Source organism: Nannospalax galili, unplaced genomic scaffold, assembly GCF_000622305.1.
Source record: "Nannospalax galili isolate Female #2095 unplaced genomic scaffold, S.galili_v1.0 scaffold629, whole genome shotgun sequence".
Lineage (NCBI taxonomy): Eukaryota > Metazoa > Chordata > Mammalia > Rodentia > Spalacidae > Nannospalax > Nannospalax galili.
In genome coordinates, this window is record NW_008360323.1 from 3,139,533 (window position 1) to 3,152,399 (window position 12,867).

At 39.2% G+C, this 12,867-nt stretch overlaps 1 protein-coding gene across 13 annotated transcripts in view; it reads right to left on the reverse strand.

Annotated features, from left to right (window-relative positions):
- The window catches only part of CUNH15orf41 (chromosome unknown C15orf41 homolog), a 232,700-nt gene that overhangs the window by 91,617 nt on the left and 128,216 nt on the right, over positions 1–12,867 (reverse strand). For 11 of the 13 annotated variants that reach the window (XR_003848152.1, XR_003848153.1, XM_029559770.1 and 8 more), the window contains 2 exons: positions 9,984–10,049; positions 9,282–9,387 (listed from right to left, as the gene is read on the reverse strand). Coding sequence is in view for 11 of the 13 variants with exons in the window: in XM_029559770.1 (XP_029415630.1) it covers positions 9,282–9,387; positions 9,984–10,049 (172 nt within the window). In the remaining 2 variants the exon portion in view is untranslated. Of the gene's footprint in view, positions 1–9,281; positions 9,388–9,426; positions 9,696–9,983; positions 10,050–12,867 lie in introns of those variants that run through there. The other 2 variants (XM_017796149.2, XM_008825310.3) reach the window with 2 other exon arrangements.

Here is a 12,867-nt window from a genome sequence, read left to right on the forward strand (position 1 = left end):
TTATTTGGAGTGAACTGCAATTTAGAATAAAATAGGAACTCTATTTAAAAATTTAAAAATATATATTTCCTAACAGATACGCCTCAGTCACTTTATCCTCTGAATTTAAAGCTGTCTTTGGACATTCTTGTGAAATTTAACATCTGCCTCATATACAAATCTGTGTATGTATACAAAGCGAATTCTGTGGCTTTAAACTGCCAACATTCAGGGGTTATTGTATTCTTGATGCATGGGCACACATATAGTGGCTAACAACCATCCATAACTGCAGTTCCGGGGAAATCTGATGCCTTCTTCTGACCTCCTTCTGACCTCTGCGGGCACGGAATGCCATGGTGCACACATGCAGATTCTACAGATATATTCTGAGTAAAGTACTAGGTTCCTAAGAGAGTGAGACAGAACATATGGCCCATTTTGTCCATCTACATAAAGATGAGTCCTCAAGTCTCATGTATTGGAGAGATTTTTAGCTTCCCACAAAGTAGTCTTCCTGACACATCTTACCATGACTCAGGTAAAGTTGCTGGATGGAGTGAAAAGGTACAGGTACAGAGTTCACACATGAGATCAGGGTTCAGGCACGTTTCTGAGAATTACTGCCCTCAGTGACTGACTCACTTGTCAACCACTCAAGAACAGAGTGGCATTTCTATAGACTAACACATTTCCTGCACATGTTGCTGCTGGGAACCAGAGTGCCTTAGTAAAGCAATTAGTTTTCTCATTAAAGCTCTATTTGAGGGTGCTGGAGAGTTGACCCAGTGGTTAAGAAGCACTTGCTATACTTGCAGAGGACCTAAGTTCAGCTCCCAGGATCTACATTGGATGGATCACCATTGCTTATAACTCTAGCTCCAGGGGGACCTGATGCCTCTGGGGACACTGCACTGACATGTACACAAAGATACACACATACAATCAAAAAAAAAACAAAACAACAAAACATCTAGGCTAGGTCAAGAAGTTGGCTTTAGTGCTAGGTGCTGATTAGCAATGACACCTAAAAGTTTCAAAATAAAACAAAATTCCCTGGGCTGAGACCCTTCCACATCAATTAAAGCAGTTTTTCAAGTATAAAAAAGCATGCAAATAGCGACACGATGCTTTCTTTCCATGTGATGTAAATACATGCTACAGTTTGCATCAGCTATAGTCCAATCTTTATACTTCTGATCAGCCACAGAAACAGACTCTGTAGTGCTGGGTTCCTGGCCCTAACCCTACTTAAGTGCTCAGTTTCTATCCTGCTCCTTCATCCTGCTCTCACCTCTTTTGATGGTCAGATCACAATGGTGAGTTTGCATTCTTCCTTGCTGATTTGGTTTGACATACATTTGAACAATGCATGACTCTGATGAATTCCATCACAACAGGTTAGCAGGAAGCAGTTCTTTGGTCCCTGGATTTGTAAAACTGGTCAGTACTGCCCCCCCCTTCCCCCTTCTTAAACATGCTTAAAGAAATACACCAGACAGAGACAGGTATCTCTCCAAGCTAGAAACTGATCCGTGGACATTTCCTAGCTCATTTTCATTCCTTTTCACTAAGTTTACTCCAGTATCACACCATTTCATTGCAAACCTCACTCTAAAAGCCTGTATCAGTTACCCTTCTATCGCTTTTATAAAACACCATGACCAAGGTCACTTATAAAAAGAAGAGTTTATTTGGGCTTATGATTCTGGAGGGATAAGAGTCCATCATGGTGGGGAGGCATGGGGGCAGAGGCTGCTGGAGCAGAAAGCTGGGAGCTCACATCTTCAAGCAGGCACAGGAGGCAGAGAGAGAAACGGAAGTGGGCAAGGCTACATACTCTAAAGACCATCCCTAGTGACATGCTTCCTTTTGCATGGCCACGCCTCCTAAAGGTTCCATGACCCTCCCAAACAACTGGGGACCAAGTGTCCAAATACTTGGAGACTATGGGGGACATTCTCATTCAAACCACCAGAAAGCCTAAAATTACTTTTCTATTTTTTTGTTCCCTTATTCACCTGAAGTCTTCATTGAAAGTCATGAATTATGGCACACACTACAGATTCTTTGAGGGAAAAATCTTGTTAGTTACATTCTTGCCACAGATGAAGTGGTTTGACTATCTTGAGAAAACATTCTTATGAAGGTACTCGATCCACAGAAAATACTTTCCTTATTCTTATGAAATATTTTGAGGTTGTTCTAGCTGATAATAGTGTCTGGGTTTTGTTGGAACAATGAAACATCAATATCTCACAAGCAATTCCACTATCAGAGATGGAAAGGCAAATTATTATATTTTACCTTGATAGAAGTCCTCTCCAGTGCATTTGCTAATTACTAGTCAACCTGACTCCTGTTGCCGATGACTACTTGTTAGTATACGGCAGCAGCGCCTTCCGAGGCAGCTGTAATTGAAGGTTTGTGAAAGCATCTATTGCTGAGGCGCATATTCCAACTTAAGACAGATGTGATCAGCCTTGTTTTTAACAAGACTGAAATAACTGGAAATCTGTGATTTGGCTAATTGCAGGCTTCCTGAAAGCATCTTAATGCGGGAAAAACTTTGGCCATCCTCTGAAAAATACCTTCCTTAACTCTGACTGCTTGATGCCCTCTTCGAAATGCTTCTCAGATTATCGCTAACCAGAGAAAGCAATCACTAGACCATTGAGTAAATAACTGATCTTTATAAGGTCTTGGGAGGGAAGAAATGAACTCAAATCAATTCTTGTGGCAGAAGGTATTAGCTTAGTATTGTCTGTAGAGGAGCAGACTCTCTGGAGCCAAAGCTTCAACAGTCTGACAGCTGGAACCCAGCTCTTAATCTCTACAGAGGTACAACAATGTGATCAAGATTATATTTCCTCTGCCCACATACTCTAACAGCAGTGCACAAAAGGTTGTGGAAGATGCATACATTGCTTCATATGATATTGTCCCTTAGACTCGGTTAAGAGGGATCCATGTCGGGGACTTAAGCTTAGAAGATGCTCTGGTCCCACTCTGGCTGCATCCCAATCCACACTGTGAGGATTCTGCATGGTCAAAGGAACCCAGTCTCTGTCTCCTAGCCCATTTAAGGCCATACTTTATGTTGAAGAGATATCAAAATGTACTAAGCCAGGAGCCCTGGTACTCCCCCCTCCTCTCAGGTTCATCGACCTGATGAGTGGACAGACCACTGGAGTATACAGTGGTTAGTGAGAATGTGCATAGGGCTTGGTTATGCAGGCTGGGGTATGCTTGGCACCTATCTAGTTGAGGTGAAGAGAGGGAGGAGAAGGCTGTGTAGTGGGGCCACCTGTCCCTGTACTACTAAAAGCAGCCAGGGACTCCAAGGAGTACGGAAATTCTTAATGCCAACCTGAACTTCCAAATCTTCATGTACAATAGAATGTGTTTTATTTAAGGTCTGTTAACTTCACGTATAACTGAAACATAGACACAAAGGACACAGATTTCCTTTTGTCTCCTGCCCCAAGCCCCATTTTATATACACTAAGGAGATGGATGACTGTTTTCCACTATGAGTTTTCAAGGCACTCTATGTCAAATTTCAAACCAGAGATGTCTGAGCTTTTGGGAAAGCAAATAATCAACATGTGCTGGGCGGAGGTGCTCACATCTGTAATCCCAGCATTCAAGAGGCTAAGGCAGGAGGATTACCATGAATTTAAGGTCTGCCTGGGCTAGAGTAAGATTTTGTTTCAACAAATCAAAACAAAACAAAATAGACATGACTAAATATCTGAAAACCTTTATAAATTTCACTTGCCATTTGGTTATCATTTACTAATATTCATATGAAATATGAAATACTGTTATGACACCTCTCTAAAATGGAGCTGTAAAAACTTATACATCTAAAAAGTCTATACAAAGTATTTTAAGAAAATGAGCCATTTTTCACACTGTCCTTTAGAATGGCATTCTCTAGGAAAAAAGAAAAGGGCCAATTATGGCTTAATGTCACTATGTCTTATATAGTCCTTAATGGTTGATTCAACTTATTGTTGCTTGTTAAGCATGAGTATGTTCATCATGTAGTCATCCATTCAATAACTATCCACTGATCACCTACTGTATGACAGGCATCCTGCCAACCTCTGAGCAATTAAAGATACATAAAACAAGTAGATAGTATAGAACTCAATGTGAACTGGAAGAGGGTGACAAGCAAACACCAATTATGGTGTTTGATAACTGCTATGAAATTATCAGCAGAATGCAGGCAGGAATCTTTAGGAATGCACAAAAGTTTCCTGAAGAGATGTCAGCCAAGCTGAGTGCTGAAGTTAGGTGAAGAGTTTATCTGTCAAGAAAGGTGATTAAAAATGTCTAATCAGAATCTTTCTAACTTCTACCAGACAGTGACACATACACCAAAGACACAGAGGAGGACTGTTATTTGTTGACTGCCAGCTACTGTAAAAGAGCTTCATAGATATTAAATAACTGATTTTCACAAGAGGACAAGAAAAGTACTAGCAATTCCATTTCACTGAGGAGAAAACAAGTGGTCCTGGAGGATAGACCAGCTGCTCCCAGGCATGGGCCCAGGAAGAAGAACAAACTAGTTTCAAGTCCAATACATCTTCCATAACTTCAGGGATCACTACTTTGGGAAGTCAAATCTAAATAAACAGTACTCAGTCTTGCCAGTCGATCAGCTTAGATGGACTTTGAGAGGCTCATCTACAAAGTGCACGTCGGTTTTAACAGATACCACTGATAACAGTGTATCTGAATATACCAAGAACAGTAGCAGGGCTGACCTGCATGCAGTATGATTGCACGCTCTTGGTCAGTCATTGTTGGGCACTGGTCACCTCCATGAGCGCAGGTGGCTATGTCTCTGTCGCTCAGGTTTTTCATTCTCCTGCTGCTTTGACAGGCAATACTTAGAGCCCACGGATGGAATCTGGCCTTGGACTGCCGAATTGCTCTCTTCTTCTATCTCTCATCTGAATATTAAAGTATACTTAGCAAGGAAGGACAAAGTGTCAAATAACTCGCTTTATGATTAAAGAAGGAGAAAGAGAAGGCTTCTGTGTTGGTTTTACAAGGGAATGTTTTCTGGCTGTTCTGCACAGTTTGGGGGCTGTGCTGTGGTCCCGATACTGCTTCTCAGAGGCAGTCTATATAACTTGACAGAAGTAGAGACTGAACATATTGAAGAACTAGTCAAGGTTCATAGCTAGGATGGGGTCTGCTAGTAGGAAAGGCAGCTTATGTTCTTTGGTTGACATATCTTGTTTTGGAAAAGTGACTGCACTGTAGAATCTTCAAGGTGAATTAAATCAGGACTGAAGTTTTGAAAACAAAGCAATGATAGACATATTACTTATGGCAATTCAAAATTACAGTAAAAAACAGAAAGTGTTTTGAGGAGTTATACAGAACAATTTCCAACTATATTCTGCTCGTTCATAATTCAAGTGGGGGCAAGGCCTCCTGAGAAGACAGAAATGACTGAGGGTTTTACATTTGAGATGGTGAAGGATGTCCTTCGAAGGAGGGGCAATACAAGCCGAGCTCTGAATGTCAGAGAAAGAGGAGAACCAAGCAAAGAAACCTCCATGCAGAAGAACAAACCAGAGTAGGGGTTTCAATGTGGAAGCAAGGAACAAGATTCAAGGAAAACCAAGAGACTGAGTGTAATGGGAGATATAAAGATAAGACGGGCTCTTGTATGAGAGGAGAGAGGTGTACATATCTAGGTCTGAGCTGAAATGTGAGCAGATCATTGCAGAGGGCCATGCCAGAGTAGGGAGCTTATTTTAAATGTGACAGCAAGTGACTGAAAAGTTTTGAGCAGGAAAGTGACACTATATAACTTATGTTTTCCAAGACTCGTATATGAAAATCTGACCACAGGGCTGTAGGAGTGGACCTAAGGAAATCAGTTTGAAATCGAGGGTAATTGCCCCAGTGATGCTACCTTGTGCCAGTGCAATGGCAGGTGATACAGTAATAAATACACAGTCTAAGATGTGGTGAAGACAGAGCTGAAAGACCTTGCTGAGGATCTGTGGTAATACTCAGGTTTTTGAATTGAGTATCAAGGCAAACTGAGACACTGTTAGTTGAACTGAGGAAGAATGGGCAAATGAGAAGCTTGAGGAGAAACATTAAGAGTTTAGTTTTGTGCATGTTAAATCTGAGATACTTATTAGATACCAAGAAGAACAGACAAAGAAATTTATATTGGGGTAAATATTAGCGATGAGAGCCCAAATTAGCAGAAGCCAATGCAGGGTGGCATGTGATACCATATGACCCAATGAAACATCCCAGGGAACGTGTAGATGAAAAAGAGAAAAGGATGGGTGCTGAATTCCAGAGCCCTTCTGCCTAGAAGCTAGGAAGAGGAAGAACCAGTGAGAGAGACCAAAGAAGCCACTGCCTCGGTGGGAAGGAACACAACATGAATTGCCAACACAGAGACAAGAAAATCAAATGTTCTAATAAAGAGGGAGCGAGTAACTGACTACTGGAAGGCTGAGTGAAAAGATCACGATACTATGAAAGGAAATTCTTATGGGAATGCCAGCCTAAAAATTCAGGGCTTTGCAGTGATTTGTGTGGAAAAAAAACCCAGGTTTTTATGAAAAGATTGTCCTAAAATTATTAAGCTCCCTTATGGGAAAATCTATTACCCTAAAAACAATGTGAGAAGATGAACATTTGCTTTCTTGTAAACTAGAGTCTAATCCCCCATTCCCTCCAAAATTTTAGCCCAAACACCAGCCTCATTGAAAGGATACGTTTGAGAAAATTTCTTCTACTTCTGAAGACCTTTATCATCTGTTCTGTGAGTTGTGTTCCTGAAATAAGACTCTCATACTTCATGGATGGGCTAATATCACCTTTGGTTAAAATGACCTGTGAGTGGTAAATTTGCTTTAATCATCACATTATTACAACCCCAGCTTTAAAAACAAGTGAGTGTCCAGGGTTCCATTTTGAACTTGGGCACTATCTGCATATTCATTTTTGCTTTTGTTGCTGTTATTACCTGTAGACATTTGGTGATATTGGTGACTTTATGTGGGGGATTTACTCCCTGAATGACCTGTATCATTTAAAAATCAAGGCTGACCTTCTCTTATCACACAATTTGTCCTACACAAATGATACCTACTTCACCAATGCCCATTCAAAGAATACCTTCAGGTACGTAAATCAACAATACTCTGAGTAAAATACTAAAATGGGAAAAGTAGAACGTAACAACATAATACTAAAAACCTAAATGAGAGGAAACCATATTAATAATCTACCACTCAGACTCCTTCAGACATGTTAGTCACCCACAGGTTTATCACAGAGGTGACCAGATTATTTAATATGCTCCTAAATGGTGAGTGTTAGACACATAGTAGGCATGCAATAGTTGAATATATGCTTTTAGAATTTTTAAGCAAGCTCTATTATTTGGAAGTTAATTTATATTTGTTTATCAGAAAAGATTTGACCAGTACCAAAGAGGGGAAAGTAGTTGCAATGCATACTGTTTTATTCAATCATTTTAATCTTTTAATAACCTAAACTTATGTAATTTGATTTTCTTGTCATTGCTTTCCCTATACTATCAAAAATGATGCTTTCTTTACTATTTCAAACCCATCATAAAATTGCTAAAAATCTAAAATTCAATTTGCCACATTACTGCTAATTTGAATAATGGCTGAATAAAACACAGGAAACGCTGAAGCAGCATTGATTTCTAAAACATTTTGCACTTTCCTCCTCCATCCCTGTAAAGTAAAGCTCGGCTGCTACGCACAATTACACAAGAAAATCAAGAACGCCATTACATTCAGCATTTTGTCATGATCACTGTTACCATGGCGAAGAGTAGGCGTACTTTACCACAGCTGTCACAGGCGAGGTCCACTGGCCTTTTGTAAAGCTTAGTAACAATATAATGCCAAATTCAACAGTCCTCCACCCCCACCCCATGCTGTTGTCCACAGATGCCATGTCTCCTTTCTTAATGATCTGGGCCAGTGTCATCTTATGACTGTACTCTTACTGTCAGCCAATGACCGAGAAGCACAGTCAATCTAAAAAGGCAATCAACTGACACCCCTCTTGTTCTAAGGGGGAAAACACATGGTGTGAAAGAAGGAATGCAATAATAAAAAAAAAAAAACAAAAACAAAATCAACAAAAAAACCAAGTTTCAACAGTTGATGATGACATTGTGTTGGAATTGGCATGGATGGGGAAAGTGGTTAACACAGGCCTATGGTAACTAACAGAATAGCTTATTACTTCCTGTCTTTGACCATCAGCGTAGTCATCTATAAAAGTAACTTCCTGGGCTGGGGAAATGGCTCAGTCTATAAAGGGCTTGTTACAAAGGTGTAAGGCCTGGAGGCCCAATCCTCAGCACTTAGGAAAATGCTAGGCAGGCATGACTGCTGCCTGTGATCTCAGTACCTTTGGAGATAGAGACAGTGGATCCCCAGGGCAAGCTGGCTAACTACACTAGTAGGAATCAGTGCACTCCAGTTTCAGTGAGAGACCCTGCCTCAAAGTAGAGTGGTGAGTGACTGATAATTGATGTCCACCCTAGGCCTCCAGACATACTTCCACATGCATGCACGTGCATTTGTACCCACACACATACATACATGCATGCATACCCAGACACAGACAGACAGACAGACAGACAGACAGACACACACACACACATGCAAACAATTAGTAGCATTCTTGTGTAGATTAACTAAAATAACTTTCAGATCTAGGTACATGGCAGGTATTTGACAAATCTGTCCCTACTTGCACACTTTTAAATGTTGAGAATTCCATCAGAAAGGTTACAGAAATTGCTAGGTGAACTGTTTGCTACTGTTGTAAGGTAAATCATTTTCATTTTTCAGATGGTTTAGATATTGTCTTTGGAGAACTAAGAATAAATTAATTTTTAGGCTCTGAAAAGAAGCATAAATTTCACATCAAAAGGATAAAAATCCAGTGTCTATATCATATTATGCACCACATCTTGTTATCTGTATTTTAAGTGACACTAATATAATCACTGTAAAGTAGGAAATAGACTGTACCAATTTTGACCTTATGCAGAGACTTTTAGTTTTAAAAAAATGAAGCAACATCACGAAGGCAGAGAAGTTTAAATTATCTGAAACGAATACATTAATCAGACTCTATATTTACTAGAAAAAAAGGCTCCTAGCATTTTTACCAGCTAAACAAAATATTTTTTTCTAATGAGATTTCAGCTGAATATCGTTTATCTTAAGAGAAAAATAATGGGACCTTACCTATTCCAGTAGCTCCAGAACTGGCCATGCAGGTAGGCGTGGTGGCTACATTCATCACCAAATGAGGCTTTGCTTTCAATCCAGTGAATTATGTGCCCTTCCACAGCTAAGGGACAAAGCATTACTAATACACAGTGAAGGAGAGGGAAGATTGAAAATCTTGAACTATGCACTGGCCTCTCCCTGCTTCACATTAATGAGCAGAAGTTTAGTCTTTGCCATTCATTATGGGCGTAATCATGAAACAACACATTGCGTGAGTTCATCACAAGAAACACTTGTGCTGCAATCTCACGCTGTCATTTCTATCCAGATCTTCCAAATTCCCTTTCCTGGTTCTGAGATGCTGATGCTGCTCTGCAGCTTCCCAAGTCACACGTCAAGCAGACCAGTCTGCCCGGCTGCTCGAAGAAACTGTTTTAAAAATTCAAAATTCAGAAAAATCAGTTGAAAATGGTGACTCAATATACCTTTAGAAGACATACTCATTCCTTAAATATCTGGGTAAGTTTTAAGGCCAAGGCATAGATTTCTTCTGAACAAATGATGGGATAATTTAAGATAATCTTTTCCAATGATTTTACCCATTTAGATACAAGTTTATAAAGATAACCTACTTTAGTAACATTTGCTAACAGTAACACACGGGAAAATGAAATCTCTTTTCTATAAACAAATGAGTATCAGAGTTTAAGAACTTACCAACTGGTACTTGTAAAATGAAGTCTGGTGTTTTGTCATAGCCCTTTGCACGGAGCTGATCTTCATCTGGAGGAAGAACAAATACTATTACTTGGAACAGTAATTCATTAACAAGACAGCAATATAATTGCCTTTCTTTCTTAAATATGTATAAAAATTACTAATGCAGCCATACGTTTTTTTCTTATGCATGCAATGCCGTGTCAGGATAAAATGAATTTTCGTCACAAACTTGAAGCGGAAATAAAATGCTTCTTTGTCCCCTTTGCATTTTTATGTCTTTATTACAAACACCATTAATCCAATCTGTCAGAGCAATCCATTTTTGTTGTAATTGAAAATTCTCAAAATAAAGAACTATACTTACTGGTGGAAAGGAAAAGAATTCACCACAATGAAAATCACCAGTGTTGCCAGTCAATACTGACACTTTATAGTAGGACAGAGCAAAGATGTGTCTGCACTCATGAAATAAATACTTTCATTAGGGCAATCCAAAGTTGAGTTTCAATTAGCAAAACTATTCCTACACACAGGAAAAGGAAAGGGGAAATGAGACTAGCAGAAAGAATTAGTTATCTTGCTTAACACCTTACGTGTTCAACTGTTTCTGGCATATCCGAGGGTTTTACAGTTAACAATATGTAATTCTGAAAAGCAAGCAGGCTTTAAGATATTTTTCCCCATGTCTGTTTGATTTCTTATCCTCTGTAAACATCAATGATCCTTTCAGAAGAAAAGGGAGCAGAGAAACAGGAGCCCTGACAAATTTGGAAAAAGTAGCAAGGTGCTTGATTCAAAAAAAAGAAAGAAATCCTCCAATATTTTCTAAATGCTGTCCTTGACTTCTAATGGCATTACAGTGTGATTTCTGAAATAGAGGAGAGAGTTCTCCATTAGATTTTGGAGTGACCTGGTCATTCAATTCCAGGCATGGCTTTCTGTCTTCACCCAACCTCAACTAATGGCCCAACCAAGTAACAAGGAAGGCCGAGTGGTCTCTTAACACCTACTGGGCTGTTGACATTGTCATGCATCCCGTTCGCCTTCCTGCATCACCTTTGATTAAAATTAATGGCCCATTCCAAGTGTTGGGTAGCTTATTTCCAATCCATTTGTCAGTCCTAGACAGTGGTTGCATGGGCAGAGTGGAGGAAACTCTGTTTTAGGACATTCCTGAATACACCTTGAAAAGCCAGAAGTTTAAACATAAATAACCCTTTAATGAGAAGGGTTGTTAAAAGTTGGTATCTATATCCAAATTCCGAAAGATTTGATGCTAAGATTTAGAACAATCTTCCTTCTTTGAGATTAAAAAAAAAATTTCAAGCTGTTGTTAACATGATGAAGTGCAAATCAAAGTAATGTTACCTTAAAAATAAGGAGAATTAGGAACAGACTGGAAAACTTTTCTACCCTTTAACTATAGACTGATTGAAAATTTTAATGGAAAAGGCATTATTAAAATAAACTCCAGTACCTTGAGCTGATGTTTTAGATAGGTGGTGAGCAGGTCTATATGCTGGGTTGACATTAAAAAAGATAGTTATTTTATTTAAACTATCCTAGCTTGATCAACCTTTGTAGATGTTAAAATATGTTTCTCAAAGAAAAACAATTATGTTTCTGACAGCAGCTCAAAACAAAATTTCAAAGGTCACCAAGCAATCCAAATTACACAATCAAACCCCTTTAAAAGCTGATGCATACTCATGCTCACTACACCAAAATCACCAATACAATACTGCAATTTAAACCGCATGGCTTCCGCATGGCTTCCTTAATGTGAAAATTAAAAACACAATCTCCAAACCCACCAGAAAATATCAGGTGAGCCAGAGAATTTTCCCATCTTTTTGTGGAGAACTTCCAAGTATCAAGGGTGTATAGAATCACTATTGGTCCGTTTGTCTGACTGCATTTTCTTCCCCCCATCCCAATTTTTAGGTCACTGTGAAATCAGTTCTATAGTAACTTTGCCCACAGGACAGCACCTTAAAATCTAAGCCCAAACATTGGAAATGGTCTTTCCTTTGTGTACTAAACACTTTGTGCCTTATTTTAAAGAATACTCACGTTTTCTACAAAGTCTATTTTGGTGGGCAGTAATTTTCTTCCTGTTTAACACCCTGGCCACAGACAAAGCACAAAGGCACAAAAGCTGGTCCAAAGCCCCTGCTGTTATTTTTCATCTTTGATCCCAAATGTCCGAACCTCAGCTCCTTGACTGTAAAGGGTTGAACTGACTCATTTCTTTTGTGCCTTTTTATTCTATCATTAGTGTTTTAAGTAACACTGAACTTATCTGGTCCTTAGAAAAAGTCCTCTGTACCTGGGACTGTGCTATAGTTGGGCAGTCTTGGTCACGCTTTGTATTTCTTCCATGGCTACTGATCTATCCAGACTTTCCTTGAGAATAATGCATTTCATATAGGCTCTTATAATCAGCACATACTTTAGCTAACAAATTACTTAGCATTGCCTGAATCTCCCAAGGTGAAACTAGATGTTTAAAACATTGTTGTCATCTTCAAAATAGAGATCAGAAAATAGTAAGAAATAATATTAGTTGGAGGGGAGGACAATGACATAAAATAGCACGTTTGGTCTTCCACCCCCATCACCCTCCACACCTGGAGTACTTATTTTACCTAGTGAAGACAGCAGATAGGAAGGAAGCAAGACTAACTCAAGGTGCATACACAACACCTAATATACTTCATAACCGTTAAACTCACTCGTTTTATGGTTTAAGCTTTCATTATCAAAATAAACATAAGAATATCATCATTTAAAAATAGACTTGTTACCTTCCCACCCACAAAATGAAGAAATTTAGATAACCAGTACCTTGTGGAACACAGTATTTCTGAGCTAGTAAAGT